General features: G+C 48.6%; 1 protein-coding gene across 1 annotated transcript in view; it reads left to right on the top strand.

The window, feature by feature from the left end:
* STAG1 (STAG1 cohesin complex component) overlaps positions 1-18,810 on the top strand; it is a 331,084-nt gene that overhangs the window by 107,039 nt on the left and 205,235 nt on the right. Inside the window, exon 6 of the mRNA XM_075003885.1 lies at positions 432-528. Coding sequence (XP_074859986.1) covers positions 432-528 — 97 coding nt within the window. The remainder of the gene's footprint in view (positions 1-431; positions 529-18,810) is intronic.

Genomic DNA, 18,810 nt, shown 5'->3' with positions numbered 1-18,810 from the left:
GTAAACAGACTTTATGGGACCACAGGAAACTTGGCCGTACCCAGAACTGATCGTTGGGTAACTAAAATCATGCTGGGTTATGGATGTTGCCAGACAAGATTGTGCTGGATTAGAGAGGTTCAACCTGTACTTGTTAGAATAACTATCTCAATCACAGTTTTGGTTTATTAATTAATTTGCCTTTAAACAGCTAACTTTATCCTAGTATGAGACTTGAAAACAATGCATGCAGACCTGGGCTCTATTAGTATTTGTTCTGTCTCCACCAGTTAAGGGGGAAGGCATGTTGATTTCTGAATTTGTATTCTCACGATTGTGGGAAGTACCTTCTCAATTATAAAATTACTTTCTGAAAAGATTGTTCTGAAAAGTCATTTACATTTATAAAGCTTTTTAAGAGTATCTGATAAGTTTTCTTTTTTTCTTGACAGTCTGTGGTGGACGACTGGATTGAATCATATAAACAAGACAGGGATATAGCACTTCTGGATTTAATCAACTTCTTTATCCAGTGTTCAGGATGTCGAGGTACCTTGGAAACAAGTGATTTAAATAAATCTAAACTAAGTGTTGGTCATACAATGTATATTTTGGTGCAAGTGCTGCTAAATTTGCAGGGGACCTTGGGTCAGCACTCCTCATGCATGGTTTAGTCAGGCAGTTGTAGTAGTTTGTGTACTTCATGGAGTAATCCCAGTTAAAGTTTGTCGAGAGACTTCTCTTTTTCTCCACTCCCCTTCTAAAGAATACAAATCCTCTCAGAGATGGGTAAGACTCCCTAAAAAAGGAGACAGGAGTTAAGGTAGGTATATATTTATATATCTGACTCTCTATTTCTATTAATTCCCAAGGCTTTTCTTAACCAGAAGTCCTGAATGTGCCTGTACCTTAACTTTTTTCCCCTTTTTTCCTTTCCTCTAGGAATTAAATTTTGAAAATTGAAGAGAAAGGAGTCTTGCTTAGGCTTCAGCTGCCTTCGCATTAATAACAAAGAGAACTCAGTTGAGGTCAGGGCACTAGTTCTGTCTCTCTCAAATTCCCTTTGAGGCTATCATGGATAAAACACTTATCTCACTCATTAGACTTTCTCGTTGGTCTTGGAGTAGCAGCCATTGTAGGATCTCACCTGCCCCACCCTTTTTTATTAGCGTATGCTAGCTCAGTGGTTTTCAGCCAGCGGTGTGGGGCAGTGTTGCCTGTGAGCTGGGCTGTTAGGTGATAACCAAGCAGATTCAGATACTACCCAGGTGATTAGGAGAGCACCCACAGCCAGCAGCATGTGTTTTTACTGATGGTGCCCATCTGCATATGCTTTGGTGCACATACCAAAATTTATTCTGCACATGGATGCTAAGAATTCAAACACAGGTTGGGGGCCCTCTAAGGTAAAAAGAAAAAAAGGGTGATGTCATGCTAGGGTTCTACTACAGACCACTTACCCAGGTAGAAGAGGCGGATGCAGCTTTTTCAAAGCAATTAACAAAATCATTCAAAGCGCAGGATTTGCCGGTGATGGCGGGCTTCAGCTGTGCAGACATATGAAGGGAAGCTAACAGTTAGGCACAGACTACCCAGAAAGTTCTTGGACTGCAAGGGTGACAGTTTTTTACTTCAGAAGGTAGAAACAGCTACTGGGGAGGAAGCAGGTTCTGGATTTGATTTTAACAAGGAGGGACTGGTTGAGAATTTCAAAGTGGAAGGCAGCCTGGGAGAAAGTGACCGTGAAATCGTAGAGTTCATGATTTTAAGAAATGGTGAAAGGGGGAACAGGAAAATTGAGACAATGGGTTGAAGGTAGATTTTGGAAAACTTAGAGAGCTGGTAGGTAGGGTCTCACGGGAAGCAAGACTTCGGCTGTGTCTACACTATGAGATAATATTGATTTTAAGGCATTTAGCCCAATTTTACCAAGTGCCCGTCTTCACTGTAAATTCCATTAGCTTGATTTATGGAGCACTAAAATGATATAATATCGATATCATAGTGTTGTCATAATCTGACGGGTATAGTGTTGAGTTGAAATCTAAAATTCTGAATGAAGAGTAGTGAGGAATTGCCATGTCTTTAAAATGAAAATCATTAGCCTCCAGAGATGCCCTGTATGTGCACCACAATTCCCCACAGTTGTCCGCTCTGACCTCTTCCATCTCCAGGGCTTTCAGGTGCACAGGAATTAGGCAACAGGAAGACTGTTACAGTTCGGGACCTGGAAGCCTGTGGCTGTAGGGTCATGCTTATGAGAGGCTGAAAAATCTTCTTTCTTTCTTTGTTATTAGGATGGCTGTGAGGTCTGTAGTTCTGTCTATCTCTGCTAGCTGTTTTTTTTTTTTTCTGCACTGCTTGGTTTCAGGAAGAAGGGGCCTCCGGAAGGAGGACTTCCTTCTGGAAGATCCCCCAGGGGCCGCACTTCTGCATGATGTTTTGGAGTCCGGAAGAGCTTCTGGATTCCAAACCATGTGACCTTATGCTAATGAGGTGTGAATTTACATCTGTGCCTCATGAGCATATTTTGGGCTGTTTATTAGCCACTTTTGGAGAAAGCAGAATGTGTAGAAACAGCCAAAGAGTAGTTATTTGTGGTTCACAGTCATGCTGGAAGAGTGTAACAAATGGAGTTGTGCAGGGGTCTGTTTTGCGACTGGTTCTGTTCAATATCTTCATCAACGATTCAGAAGTTAGCATAGAGAGTATGCTTATTAAGTCTGCAGATGATACCAGGCTGGGAGCAGTGGCAACTGTTTTGGAGGACAGGGTCATTATTCAAAATTATCTGGACAAACTGGAGAAATAGTCCAAGGTAAACAGGATGAAGTTTAATAAGGACAAATGCAAAGTACTCCACTTAGGAAGGAACAGTCATCTTCATAAATACAAAATGGGAGGCGACTGTCTAGGAAGGAGTACTGCGGAAAGGGATTTAGGGATCATAGTGGACCACAAGTTAAATATGAGTCAACAGAGTGAGGCTGTTGCAAAAAAGCAAACTTGATTTTGGGATGCATTAGCAGGAGTGTTGAGAGCAAGACATGGGAAGTCATTCTTCCACTCTACTCAGCGCTTGATAGGCCTCGGAGTATTATGTCCAGTTCTAGGCACCACATTTCAAGAAAGATGTGAAGAAATTGGAGAAGTTCCAGAGAAGAGCAACAACGATTACAGGTCTAGAGAACATGAGCTATGAGAGAAGACTGAAGGAACTGGGCTTGTTTAGTTTAGAAAAGAGAAGACTTAGAGATGTCATGATAGTGGTTTTCAAATACCTCAAAGAGGATTACAAAGAGGAGAGAGAAAAATTGTTCTCTTGTGTTTCTGGGGATAGAACAAGGAGCAGTGGGCTTAAAAACTTCATATCAGGGTGGTTAAACAATGGAATAAATTGCTTAGGGAGGTTGTGGAATCTCCACAGCTGGAGATACTTAAGAGCCGGTTAGACAGACATCTGTCGGGAATGGTGCAGAGTCTAGATGTTGTTTGGTCCTGCCATGTGGTCAGGGGACTGGACTCGATGACTGCTTGAGTTCCCTCCCAGTTTTAGTGCCCTATGATTCTGAGGGGCTGCGAGCAGGTTTCAGTGGGGCTGCCAGGCATTCCTATTGTAAGATTTGCTAGGCCACTGAGCCCCACCACCAAGGACTGAAGCCAAAGGTTGCGCAGTTTTACTTCGTGGTGCTCGCTGTGGTGTGGGACCCTAGGCAGTTGCCCTGCTTTCGTTACTCCCGTGCACTGGCGTTTGCTGTTATGGCACAGATGGACTGTGGAATATTTATACACTCACCCCTTGTTAAACGACTACTTCACTTAGGAGTATTCACTTAAATGAGGGACACATTTACTTACCTTAGTTCACTCTGAGTGAACTCCCCAGCTAATATGATGCTAATCCCCTCCCCCTGGCTCCAACCTGCCCTAGTCTGGCCATGCCCCCCCTCAACCTCTGCCGACCTGCAGCAGTCTGACCCCTGCCCCCAACTGGCCCCGCAGCAGTCCGATCCCCTGCTGGCCCCGCAGTGCCTGTCGGCAGCAGCCTGATCCCTGTCCACCGCCAGCCTCATGGCAGCCTGACCCTCCCGCCTCCGCTGGCCCCACAGCAGCCTGCACCCCCGCGCCTCACCCCTCTGCTGGCCCCAGGCAGCCTGACCCCCGCCCCCTAGCTGCTGGCTTTGCAGACCGGCCCTGCGGCAGTCTGACCCCTGTGCTGGTCCCATGGCCCCAACCCATGGCAGTCCTAACTGCCCTGCCGGCCCTGCAGACTGGCTCCATGGTAGCCTGACCCCCGCCTCTCCTCCCTGCCAGCTCAGTAGACCTAACCCGCTGCAGCTTGACACACACTCCGCCCCCCGCCAGACCACATGTCCAACCTTCAGCAGCCTGAACGCCCCCATGGATGCAACCGGCCACCAGGTTTTAATCCTCTCTCCCACTCAGGGCCCTAAACTGCCCCCAGCTTTTAAACCCCGCCCCCCCCCCCCCCCCCGCCGCCCAAACCCAAGGTTCACTTACTTTCCAAAAGCAGTGCCACCTGCTGCCACTCCTTCGTGAGCTCTAGGAACCAATCAGAGACTTTTACATGTACTTTAATGAGAATTTAGTGTCCCTCACATGAGTTTTTGACTACGAGCACAAAGCTGGGAACCAACTGTACTATGTTTGGGTATGGGAGGGGTGCAATCAGAAAGGAAGAGAACCCCTGCATTGTGTTTTTGTTTCACTTGTCTCTCTTCCTGCCCCCACAAAGGTTCAGTTCTGTACTCACCTGTTAGTAGATAGCAGCAGGAAAGTATGGGTTACCCTTTGTAGCCTCTGGAAGACTCCAAGGAACTCAGGTTCTCCCTTTCTGCTTACATAGGCTGGAATTGAGTAGTTAAGCCAGCAATACTTAGACTGGTGCTTGAGTGCCTTAAATGGCTCTTCAATGTGTAAGCTACTGCTCTTTGCAGCAGCTTATATTAAAACTGTGTAATTTTTATTAACTGATTTAAGGTATTAACTACTTGTAGTTGATAAAATAATAGTTGGTAATCTGTGAGAACGGTGTATATAAAAATAGCAAATGAAAAATAAATTCACACTACTGTGGCTTTTTTGGGTAATGTTGATTGCTATTTTGGTTCCTGAACCACTAAGGTCCGAGTGTCAGAATTGAAACATATTTTGAGGACATGGAGCATGCTGGGAATCCCCTCTGTTTGAATGTAATGCTACTTTTTAAAGCAATTTTATGTGGAGATCCCATGTTCTCTTAATATTAAGAGGTCTCAGACCAACAGCAGTCCCTTTCTACTCCTGAGCAGCTTGCCTCAGCAATCCTTTGGCAGTTTGGGACAGTGAACTTTTGTAGTGGGCTGTACAACAGGGTTCTTCCAGGTTTTGGGGCTTTCTTTTTGTGGTTTTTAGGGCTGTGTATTCAGATCACTTATTCTGTTGTCTCTCTAGTATTTCTGTCTGAAGGGATTGCCTAGGGTGTTGTGAAAACATGTTTGTCAGCTTGCTTCAGAGAGGTCATATTCTGTCCATTTTATCTTTCCCTCCTCCATCCCAGTTTCCATTTGCTGATGGGATCCCTTGTATTGATTTTTGGGCTGGCATATTTAACTTTAGGACCCTAAGATATGTATACTCTTTACGGAAATTGTAAGTGTGGGATGTGCACTCCAGCTGGAGAGTGATACAAGCTGAGTAGGACCAAGAGTCAGCTTCCTGTTGCCATTAACACATAAGAAATTAAGTGCAGTTGCTTTTTTATCTTTTTTTACAGTGATAAATTCAGTCCTTGCCCAGCCTTTTTGCCTGGGCAAGTTTGGTGTCTCTTTCTTGAGGTCTTTATGAAGCTTTGCTGTTGGGTATTAAGCTAACAACCAAAAAGTTCATCTATCATAGTTAATTGTTCCAAGTCAATTTTTGTAAGTCTTCGCATTCTACTATTTGTGTCGAGCAGGAACCCACAAGAGTCTCTCAACTCTCTCTGGGGTTTCTCCACAGGAACTGATTTCTGTTGAGCCTGTACTAGCCCCTGGGCTCTCTTCTTATTGAGTTTCTAACTTTTTTCTTTCCATCCTTTTTTTCCCCTCCCAACACTTGGTATTAAGTTAAGTTCTTTTGTTAAGAAGGTACTCAAATCAGATGTCTTGGATCTAGAGTGTAATTAATCATTTTAAGGCATTGTGATACAGCAAGGCCAGATAGCAGGAGGAGAGTGGTAAGGGAAGGTTTAAAAGACTTAGGGTGATTCAAGTCTTAGATCCAGGGGATAAATGGTTACTATAGGGTAATTGAGTCATTCGTGGCTGATTTGGATCCTACCCAATAGCTAATAAAACACTCCTGTGTCAGTCAGGCACAGAGGAGGAAAGGGGAATTGATTGGAGTGGTGTTGCTGCTAGTCAGAGAACCAGAATACCAGAGGAAGGGAGACCCTGCCACAAAGAGCTGAGGGACTTCCCTGGCATGAAGGACTGAGGGCTACTGTACTCAAGGGGACAAAGGATAAGCAGTCTGCAAAGCTTAATGGGCTGGCACCCTTTGCCACTCTCATCTTTCTTTCACTTGGGCATGAGCAGAACCCGTAACACTCAAGAAATAGGGGCAAGAGGGTGGACCCCAACCCACCTTTCTAAGGGGAAGTGCAGGACCCACCATAATAGTTTTAGCCATTTGCAACAGCATATGTTGATCAGACACATATGCACTGGCCCTATATTACCCTCAAGAGTCACTCACTCTGATATGTGACAAATTTTGTCCAGTGATTCTGAATTTAGCAAAAAACTTGTTGTGGAACTAGAGTCTGAACTCTCTAAGAATACAAAGCTTTGTATCCCTGTGGGGTTCTAATCTGTTAACAAATAATCTCGGCAAGCCTGGTTTCAGACAGAGGAAAGTTTTGGGGTCTTCTCTGTACACCTGAGAATTCATTACACTGAAAATCTTATCACCAGCTATGCACTGATAACGTGTCCAGGGAAACTGAGACACCCACATGGTGTTACTGCAGGACAATAGGAAACAAATGCAACGTAACAAGGGGGAAAAAGTCACCACAAACCCCACTTTATCACATCTCTCTCCTCTTTGAGACTGAACTGAGTGGGGTCACTTAACCGTTGACCTGGGGAAATTCTGGACGCTCCCTGTGTGATAGGGCATCTGTTCTAACATTGACACTCCCCCTAATCTGGATCTTCATCTTTTGAATAGCCCTGACGTTAGGTATCTGTGTATTCAAGTAAGTGTGTAAATCCAGAACTGCAAACCCTGGGCATTGAAAAATCACGTCAGAATGTTAAAAATTGAAAATTTAAAAGTAATGTATTTTCGATTCTGACTTTTGTTCCTGTTTTTGAGTCTTTTGGGTTTGTGTGTTCAAGGTTGTTTCCAGAGTTAGGTAATCATTTGACTCCAGGATCTGGAACTTAAAGAAGAATGCTAAGTATCACAAGATGTAGGGTAAAATCATGAATTGAATTGGCAGCACTGTTACAAGCTCTACCCAGGGGCCTTCTAGCTGTAGACAAACTAAAAAGTTTGTATGAAATGGTGGATTGCTGGAAGAAGGATTTTTTAAAAAATATTTTTGTCCTGTACTTTCTCTACTGCTGCCGTCCCATATATTCATATCCTCAATCTATACATCTTAGGCTACTGTAAGGTACTAAGACCACAAGAAGTATCTTCAAGAATTTCTTTTATCATACCATAAATGTAGTTTTTTGGTCCTTTGTTGCAAATCAAAGCCTGTTCCAGGGGGTGTGGTTTGTCTAGCCCAGTTGTTCTCAAACTTTTTGGCTCAAGGCCCACCCCGTTCAAAACAACCTTTTCGTGGACCACCAGCCAACCACACATGATGACAAAATACATTCACTTGTCTCTAAATACCAATATATTCATAATAGGCTAGTGGCTCATAAAAAAGTAAATATTTAGCTATAACATAAGGGGGCGTATATTTAGACCTTATTTTTATATTTTATAACCTCAAGGGGGGCATATATTTTAAATCTTCATTTAAATAAATTAAAATATTTATGTCCAGAATAAAAGCTTTCAACAACCTCCCCATGCTATAGCCTCACAGTGGAACAGAGTACTGGAGTATTGGCAACAGGGCTCTCTGCTACAGCGATGGGTGGGGGAACCCTGAGCCCTCAGCCCATCTGCTAGTTTATTGCGGTCCACTCCTTGAAAACCACTGGTCTGTTCTAATTCTTTCTGCATCATTTGTGAAATTCATGTTTCTTTAAGGAAGTAGTTTAGCAAAGACTCATACAGATTACGTTACAATAATGGTGATCTACTTGGGCTCGTAGGACTCAGGCTGCAGATCTAGAAACAGAGTCCTACTCAGGAGACCAGCAAGGGATGACCCGGGGTCTCGGAACTTGAGCTCCAACCCATGTGGGAATCTGCACACTGTTATTTTTAGGGATGCAGTCCATGTCAGTTTACCCAGCCTCTGAGACTCAATGCTCTGGGTTTTCCTTTGTAGAACAGACAGACTTGTGTTGAGTGAAACTATTGCCTTGCGTATAAGACCTTCAATATACAGGCTTTTAGTTTGCTCTTTCTAAAAAGACAGCAGAACACTGAGCTAGACATATAAATTAAACAGGTGGCTGCTAAAAATGGTATGATGCTCAAAACAACTGTCTTAAGACCGTCTTGCAACCCCACTTGCCTATCAATGGGAGGGATCCTTTTAATCGCGTTAAACTCCAGAGGAATTTCTGTCTTAAAAGCAAAACATAACCATGAAATCTACGTTAGGAAATGAAAACCATGACTACTTTGGCTCTGATTTTCAATGTGAAATGACCTATAAAAAGAATTGTCTGGTCCTTGGGGATCTGCTTGCAGACGTCTGTCATGAGGGTTCACTCTCTGGGAAGAATCTTGTTTTTTAGGCAGCCTGTTGTGCTGTTAAAATGACTCAAGTGACTGTGATCACTGATGATAAATAGGGCTAATACTTGTTAAAATCAATGCCAAGCGAACATGGTTTTTGTAGCCAATACCCAGCAGTGCAGACAAGCTCATATATTACTTGCAACTTAACCTGTCTCTGACTTACACATTTCTTCTTTCCATACATACATAGTATGGAGAATGCTAAAGAAGACTGCTTGTCTGGAGACTCCTCTAATATCCAGTGCCCTGGACTGTACAAGTGGGAATTGTTGATGGGTCTGCTGATGCTCTCCCAATGGATAAGAATGTCTGTTCTAGGCTAAGTCCTCCTTCAGCAAGGCTCATTAGTGCCTCTTAACTCAAGTTCCCTAACACTGTTAGCTTTGCAATTGCAAACTACTGAAGCGTGTCACAATAAGATCAGGAAAGCCAAGGCAAGGAATGTTAGGGACAGCAAGGAAGAGTTCATTGAATAGATCAGACACACACGAAAGATCAGAGAGAGTGTGGTTACACTGCTCAGTGGAAAAGGTAAGGTAGTAATGGATGTCATTAGGAAGGCAGAGCAGCTCAATGCTTGCTTTACTTCAGTCTTCTCACAAAAATATGTAAGTAGATGATTAGGAGAGTTACTATAAATAATAAAGGCGTAGGATAACTGGTTTGGTGAATGGCTGGTTGGGGAGGGAATGTGATGGACATAATAGGACTTGTGCTATTATTATGACACACTTCCACCTAGGAGTCTGATAAATAAGCTGAAGAAATGCAGGTTCAGCTGTGCTGCTGCTAAGTGGATTTATAATTGATTAAACAGCTGCAGAGAAAGAGTAACTGAATGGTGTCAGATTGGATGGCATTCTCAAATTGGGTTCCACAGTTATCTGTTCTGGGTCCAGTGTAATTTAACATCTGTATGACTTGATTGTAGGAGTAGACTGCACAGGTCAAATTTGCAAATGACACAAAGGAAGTTGATGTTGCTGACACTTTGGAGGAGATACAGCAAATTTTGCTATTTGTGACCTGTCAGGTCCCAATCATGCTGAAAAAAGGAGGTGCAGCCTGTATTGGGAAGGCTACATTTTAAGCATTTCCACAGATTATGACTACAGCATGGGGAGTAAAATGGTTTCAGGTTTGTAGATCTCACATCGTTTAGGTCTTTATGAATCTCAGTCCTTATGGTAGACTCCATCTGGAAATCAGCAGACACTGATTCAGTGTAGTATTGTGGGCCCGTGGTGCAATATACAACTTAATAACCCCTCTACTTCATTCTGCCCCAGCTTCAGTTTCTGGATTGATTTAAGGTACAGTACTTGAGTGTAGTATTCTACTGTTATGGTGAGAAAGGAACGGCTAATTGTAATAAGATTTGCATCCAAATGAAACAGCTACAGTTTCTGGGAATGCAAAGATGTAAAAGAAATTAATCTGGGATATTGCTGCCATATAACTGTCCAGCACCTATTTGGGAGTATCAAAGAATACAGCCAGATTGGAGAACTCAGTTAATACACAGTGAGGACATAATTAAAAAGGCACACAAATTCATGTTGCCTGCATTTGCCTTGCATTACCAACTTGAGACTGATCCTCAACCAGCTAGCCCTTATCTTTCTCTACTGAACATTAGATAAGGTGTTAGACACTGTCAGAATCAAATGCACTAGAGAAATCAATCTGCTGTCATTAGTATACTGAAAACACTATAATCCACGCATCGGTAGTGTAGCCCACCTTAATGCCCTGTGTACACACTGAACCTGAGAATACATTTGAAAGACCTTGATGTGGAAGAAGTTAAAAATTATAGGTTCTTCTTCGAGTGGTCCCCGTGGGTGCTCCACAATAGGTGTCAGGCTCGCCTGGTGCCGCAGATCGGAATTCTTCTAGCAGTTTCTATTGGATTGCGCATGCGCTGACGCGTGCCACTCCTTTGCACGCCCCCAACCATGTGTGCCATCCAGTCCCCGCCAGTTCCTTCTCAACCACCATCGGCTGCAGACAGAATCCGCTCCGGCTAAAGCCAGAGACAGATAAGATAGTTGTTTTTACATGTAGTTTGTTTGTTTGTTTTTGTCACTATCAAAAAAAAAAAAAGAGAGAGAATATTAGACAGCAGAAAGAAGAGGAACGAAGGAGAGGGGGGCGGAGAAGAAGGCTAGTAAAGCCGTCCGCTGCCCTGCAGGCCGGTGAATGTTAGTTTGGGTTAGAAAGCACTGATTAGTGGCTAAGTACCCTATTACCAGTAAAGACTCACCGCGATGGCCTCCTCGGGGTTTAAGAAGTGTGAGTCATGCCACGAGGCTATACCGACCTCCGATGGGCATAGTGAATGCATTCGCTGCCTGGGAGAGTCACACATTACCAAGAAGTGTTCCCACTGCGCTAAGCTTACAGCCAGGGCCAGGAAAGACAGAGAGATGAGGCTCAAAATGCTCTTGTTTGATAAGGCTCTCCAGCCGGAACTGCCAGAGAAGCCTCACGCAGAAGGGCCCTCTGGGTTGCATAAGAGGAAGGCAGCCTCTTTGACCCCCTTGGTGCAGAAGAGGAGGAAACTCTCCCCGGCTCGATCCTTGCCGGCGGACCCAGCAGGCAGGACGAGCGGAATGCAAAGCCCCCAGCTGCAAGCTCATGAAAGCGGAAGCGCACGTGGCAGAGACTGAGCCTCCGATGACACAACAGGCAGCACGGAAGGCCCTGCGAGCGCCAGGGAGGCAAGCGCAGGAATCGGTGGCGCCAACGTATGCGGCGCCGACGGCGCAGGGGCACCTGGCCCGGAGCCTATCAGTGCCAGAGGAAGCTACCCGCGCGGCACCGCTGCTGACTGTGCCGAGCGCGGTGCCGACAACGGGGCCGAGATCCCTGGCATGGGAAGGGGCGGTGCCCACCCCACAGGGGAGGGGCAAGGCAAAAACAAAAACTCGGCACTTCAGTCCATCTCCAGGCAGGGCTGCGCTGCTCTTATCTCCTAGCCTGCCCGCGCCCCCCCCCCCCCCCCCCCCCCGCCGAGATACACATGCCGCACCGACGGGCTGTAACTCCACCGGCTTATTTAGGGTCTCCCTCTCCATTCCTCCAACCAATTTCGCCGTGGCTTGGGCCACCTTCACCATTTCTGAGCATGGATCCCCTTGAGTACTATCACAAACCAGCTTCACCATTATCTATGTCGTCGCGGAGGTCCCGCTTTCCCAGACATCATGGGTACACTCCCCGATCGTGGTCCAGGTCTCCATCACCGGGCCCTTCCCCATGCTGCTATGGTCGTCCTCATCATGCTGAACACAGACACCGCAGGTCGAGATCCAAGGGCAGGCCCTCCCTTGCTACTCATCAATACTCCCATGTACACTCTCGCTCTGGGACAGGAACACAGTTGTCTCAGGAGGAATTAGGTCTAGAATCCTGAGACTTCCCTTCACAGTCCTCCAGGGAGCAAGTATATCACCGAACTCGGGAGACAGAGGATTTGAGGGAGGTGTACCCCAGTGGTTCCGCCTCATCCTCCCCAGATGAGGCCATGGCCCCCGGGGATGTTTGCCCCCCGGATGACCTTAAACAATTCCAGGAACTGTTCAAAAGAGTAGCTTTCACGCAGGACATTCAAATAGCAGAGGTGCAGGAGAAGCATCATAAACTCCTGAAAAATTTGAGACCCCCGGCTTCATCTAAAATCACTATCCTGCTGGATGAAGCCATTATGGAGTCAGCCACTAACATATGGCAGACCCCGGCCTCTATTCCGCCCACGAACAAGAGAGCGGATAAGAAGTACTTCGTCCAAGCCAAGGGCGTGGAGTTTCTCTTCAGTCACCCGCAGCCCAATTCTTTGGTGGTCGAATCGTCCCAGCAGAGGTGGAAGACGTCTCAATACAAGTCGGGGGGATCGGATAAAGATGCTAAGAAGCTAGAGCTGTTTGGCAGGAAGGTATATTCTTCTTCGAGTGTCCCCGTGGGTGCTCCACAATAGGTGTCGGGCTTGCCCGGCGCCGCAGATCGGATCTTCCAAGCAGTTTCTGCTGGACCGCGCGTGCGCCGGGGCGCGCCGCTCCCTTGCGCGCTCCTGGCCACGCGTGCGATCCGGTCCCCGCCAGTTCCTCTTAACCGCCGTCGCCTGCAGACGGAATCCGAACTAGGCTAAGGCCAAGTTAGAGTATTCAATGGTTTTAACTGTTTTTTCTTTAAAGTTTTCAAGTTCTTAGGCTACTGCAAGTTAGCCAGTGTTTTTTTTTTGAAAAATAACAACAAGCGGGACGGCATTCAGTCCAGTCCCAGTAACAAGCGGAACACCGGAGGCCAGGAGCCTAGGGCCATCAGCCCTCCTGCCATGGCAGGCTATCGGAGAAGGGGAAAAACAGCACAGAGAAGGTGCTAAGTACCCATTAACAACTGAAAGACTCACCAACAATGTCCTCTTCAGGATTTAAGAAATGTGAGTCTTGCCGAGAGGCAATGCCAGCGTCTGATGGGCACAGTCTCTGCATAAGGTGCCTGGGGGAGTCCCATGTCACGCAGAAATGCTCCTTCTGTGCAAAACTAACAGCCAGAGCAAGGAAGGACAGGGAGATGCGGCTTAAAATGCTGCTCTTCGACAAGGCCCTCCAGCCAGACGTGCCGGAGCGGCCGCAGCAGGAGGGACCCTCCGGGGCCCATAAAAGGAAAGCCGCCTCCCTCACCCCATCAGCGCAAAAAGGGAGGAAAGCCTCCCCAGCCCGATCCCTGCCGGCAGCAACACCGAGCGGGACAGGAGGAGTGCGCAGCCCCCAGCCGCAGCAACAGCTGATCGGCGGCTGCACGGAGAGCCACGTGGAGGCAGCTCAGCCTCCGATAATCAAACAGCCGCCCTGCACCGCAGGCAGGGCGGCGGCTAAACAAGCGCCGGTACCGGTGGCACCGCAAGCAGCGGCACCGACCCCCGGGGAACCGGCGGTGCAGAGCACGCAGGCACGCAGCCTGCAGGCACCGGAGGACACCGCCCATGAGCGTGCCGAGCACGGCGCGGACGGGGCCAAGATCCCCTACACGCCAGGGGGCGGAGTTACCTCCTCAAGACTGGGGGAAGGCTGCACACAAAACGAGGCACCGCAGCCCCTCTCCAGAAAGGGCTGCGGAGTTGCTTTCTTTCAGCCCTCCGCTTATGCTGCAGACTCCAACCAGAAGGCAGGGGTCCCCCCTAGCCTACCCGGAGCCCCTGTCTCCATTTTTACAACCAGCCTCGCCCTGGCTGGGACCACCTTCACCCTTCCTGGGGTTTGAGCTGCTGGAATACTATCCATAATCGCTCTCTCCAGTGTCCCAGATCTCTCAACGATCTCGCTCCCCCAGACGCAGAGGGTATGCACCAAGGGAGTGGTCGAGGTCACCTTCCCAAGAACAGTGCCTATACTGCCATGGTCTCCCCTATCACGCGGGGCATAGACACCACCGGCAATCTACCAGGGAAAGATCCCCACAGACGATCTGGTATCCCCGAGGGCAATCGCGAACGGGGACAGAGACTCAAGTATCTCGGGGGACTGGTTATGGAACCCCGAGATTTTCCCTGGGAAGCCTCTAGGGAAAGGGTGTACTATCACCAACAGGAACCGGAAGGGTCCAGAGAGGCGTACCCCAGTGGTTCCTCGCTCTCCTCCCCGGACGAGGCTACGGCCCCGGGGGACGTCCATCCTCCGGACGATCTCAAACAGTTTCAAGAGCTGTTTAAGAGGGTGGCATTTACGCAAGGCATCCAGACAGCAGAGGTGCAAGAGAAACACCATAAGCTCCTCAAAAATCTGAGACCTCCGGCCTCCTCCAAAATAGCAATACCGCTTGATGAAGCAATCTTGGAGTCCGCCACTACGATATGGCAGACCCCTGCGACTATTCCGCCTGTCCACAACAGAGCGGGTAAGAAATACTTCGTGCCGGCAAAGGGCATGGAGTTCCTGTTTAGCCACCCACAACCAAATGCCTTGGTGGTGGAGTCGTCGCAACAAAGATCAAAGATCTCTCAATTCAGGACAGGGGGAACAGACAAAGATGCCAAGAAGCTAGAGCTGTTCGGCAGAAAGGTCTACTCCTCCTCCACTCTACTGTTGCGAATGGCAAATTACGCAGCGCATTTAGCGAACCATAATTTCGACAACTACGCTAGGTTAACCTCCCTCATGGACTCGCTTCCAGAGGACAAGAAACCGGTGTTCAAGGCCATCGTGCAAGAAGGCTACGCGGCCTCGAGGACGGGAGTTCAGATCGCCCTGAATGTTGCGGGCACAGCAGCACGTTCCACAGCAACGGCAGTGGTGATGCGAAGGGAGTCCTGGCTCCAGACTTCGGGTATACCGAGGGATCTGCAGGCAAAGAGAGTCGATCTTCCCTTTGACTCGCAGAAGCTGTTTGCTGAATCAACTGACTCGGTCCTTCATTCCAGTAAAGATTCAAGAGCCACACTTAGGACCCTGGGGATTTACACCCCTCCATACAGAAAGAAAAAGTACTACCCTCAACAAAGACGGTACCAGTACCAGCAACAGTGTCCCCACTACCACAGGGGTTACGAGCAAGGGCGACATCAACAGCACCAGCAGTACAGAACTCCCAGGCGATGTTCCCAACAGAGCCGTGCGTCCTCGGGGCAGGGCCAAAGGCCACAAGTTTGACACACAGATCCAGGGCTGTGCCATGACTACCATCGCACAGGGTCATCCGAAGCGGCTATTCCACCATCGCCTCCGACCATTCTACGACCAGTGGCAAAGGATCACCACAGACAAATGGGTGCTGGAGATCATAGCCACGGGGTACGCCATCCCCTTCCAGTCGCTCCCACCGCCACGACCTCCACCCAGGCCCCACCTCCAGGAGGCCTCCCACGTAGGGAGGCTCAAGCAGGAGGTAGACCATCTCATGCTCATAGGGGCAGTGGAAAGAGTGCCGGAGCAACTGCAAGGAAAAGGGTTCTACTCGAGGTACTTCCTCACGGAGAAAAAGACAGGAGGCTGGAGGCCCATCTTAGATCTTCGAGGCCTCAACCGGTACCTGCGCAAGCAACGCTTTCGGATGATCACAATCTCCTCCGTCCTTATGGCACTGGACGATGGAGATTGGTTCGCAGCCCTCGATTTACAAGATGTGTATTTTTACATAACTATTCATCCGGCTCACTGGCGATTCCTCCGGTTCATGGAAGGCAAAGAACATTTTCAATACAAGGTCCTACCGTTTGGCCTCTCCTCGGCCCCCAGAGTCTTCACCAAGACCTTGTCAGTGGTGTCAGCCTAGCTGCACAGACAGGGGGTATTTATATTCCCGTATCTGGACGACTGCCTACTCAAAGGGGCCTCGAAGGAGGAGGTACTACGCATGATACGTGTCACAGCAGGCACGTTTTCTTCACTCGGCCTGGTTATCAATCTGGCAAAATCAAAGATAGACCCCACACAGGACATAGAGTTCATAGGGGTACGCATAAATTCTATTACAGCGAGAGTATATCTACCAGAGACTCGCTTTCGGGCCATCGGCTCCCTCGTGCAGGTCATCACCTTTAGCCCTACGGTGCCGGTCCTGACGTGCTTACAGCTGCTGGGCCACATGGCAGCGGCGACGTTCGTAGTACAGAATGCCAGGTTACACATGCGCAGCATGCAGCACTGGCTGGCGAGCGTATACAAACCGGCAGCACACACCGTTCAGAGGGCGGTGTCGCCCACAGCAGAGGTGCGCAAATCCCTGCAATGGTGGGTAAACCCCAAGAACTTGCTAACAGGGGTACCCTTCCACCAACTACAAATATCGGTTTTTCTTACTACAGATGCCTCCCTCGTAGGGTGGGGAGCACACATGGGCGAAGGGGTGACTCAAGGGCTGTGGTCCTCCACGGAGCAGTCACTGCACATAAATATACTGGAGCTCAGAGCAGTGTTCAACGCCTGCAGACAGTTTCGAGACCATATACAAGGCAAAGTCATTGGGATCAGTACAGACAATACCTCCACCATGTTTTATATAAATCGGCAAGGAGGAGCTCGGTCCCGTGCCTTATGTGTGGAAGCAGTCCGGTTATGGAACTGCTGCATCGCCAACAATATAAGCTTGAAAGCCTCGTACTTACCAGGCGCTCACAATGTGAAGGCAGACCAGCTGAGCAGGCGTTTTGCACTCACGCACGATTGGCAGATCCGTCCCGATCTGCTACGACCGTTTTTCCACGCATGGGGTTTTCCCCAGATAGACCTGTTTGCCACTCAACACAACAAGAAGTGCCCACGATTCTGCTCCAGGGCAGGACTGGGACGGGGGTCCCTACGGGACGCGTTCGCGATCTCGTGGAGGGGCCCCCTGCTTTACACTTTTCCTCCCACAGTGCTGATCCACAAAGTCTTGCAGAAAGCCAGGAGGGAAGGAGCCCGAATGATCCTGATAGTCCCAATGTGGGATCGACAGCAATGGTTCCCCCTACTCCTGCGCATGCCGGACCGTCCACCGATGCCTCTTCCGGTGGTGCCGGATCTGCTCACGCAAGCCCAGGGGTCCATAGTGCATCCGCACCCCCAAGGCCTGCGACTACAAGTGTGGTTAATCCATGGCTCAGCTCCCAAGAGAGCACATGCACGGAGGAAGTGCAGCAAGTCCTAGAATGTAGCAGGAGGACTTCGACCAGGAAGACCTACAGCAGAAATGGACTCGCTTCACGGCTTGGTGTTCTACCAAACAGCTGGCCCCCCTTTCGGTGCCTATACCTGTAATATTAGAGTATTTACTGGACCTCAAGAGAGGTGGACTCTCACTATCCTCGTTAAAGGTCCACCTTGCTGCCATTTCGGCGTTCAGACACGAGGAGGAAGGGCACACGGTGTTCGCCCATCCCATGGTTACCAGGTTCCTCAAAGGGTTGGTAAACCTATACCTCCCTCGGAAACCGCTTCCATCTTTGTGGAACTTGGACCTGGTGCTTAACGTGCTCACGGGACCACCGTTCGAGCCCTTGGCCACGGTTTCCCTCCGCCTCCTTACGATAAAGACGACCTTTCTTCTCGCATTTACGTCAGCTCGCAGGGTGAGCGAGCTTGCGGCAGTTATGGCAACGCCACCCTGCACTGTTTTTTCCAAGGAGGCGGTAACCATACAGCTGCATCCAGCCTTTGTTCCCAAGGTTTCTTCTGAGTTTCACATTAACGAACCTATTGTTTTACCCTTGTTTTATCCAAAGCCTCATAACTCTAACAAAGAGGCGCGCCTACACCTCCTGGACGTGAGGAGGGCGCTAGCCTTCTATGTAGACAGGACGAAGTCCTTCCGGAAAACGGATAGACTCCTAGTCTCTCTCGCTCCCAAATCGAAAGGAGAAGGTCTCTCTTTGCAGAGAATCTCGAAGCACATCGTATCCTGCATAAAAATGTGCTACGAGCTCAAAAAGATTCCTTTATCGGCCACTCCCAGGGCTCATTCCACTAGGGCGGTGGCGGCATCAACAGCATTTTTCAAGGGCATTGCGCTAAAAGACATTTGCAGAGCGGCAACCTGGTCATCCTACGACACCTTCGCCAAACATTGCGCCCTTCACAGGGTATTCCAAGAGGATACCCGTCTCTCTCCAGCGGTCCTCTTGGGGACAAGCTGCACATAATCCGATTACCCACCTCCTATCTTGGGTTATTGGCTGGGTAGTCACCTAATGTGGAGCACCCACGGGGACACTCGAAGAAGAAAGACAGGTTACTCACCGTAGTAACGGTGGTTCTTCAAGATGTGTCCCCGTGGGTGCTCCACTACCCGCCCATCCTCCCCTCTTCGGATCTCTGTTTAGTGTTTTGCAGGAGCATCCGAGGCGGTTGGTCAAGGAACTGGCAGGGACCGGATCGCGCATGTGGCCAGGAGCGCGCAAGGGAGCGGCGCGCACCGGCGCATGCGCGGTCC

The sequence above is a fragment of the Carettochelys insculpta genome, chromosome 10 (genome assembly GCF_033958435.1).
Source record: "Carettochelys insculpta isolate YL-2023 chromosome 10, ASM3395843v1, whole genome shotgun sequence".
NCBI lineage: Eukaryota > Metazoa > Chordata > Testudines > Carettochelyidae > Carettochelys > Carettochelys insculpta.
This window is presented reverse-complemented; position numbering and strand designations above follow the sequence as displayed.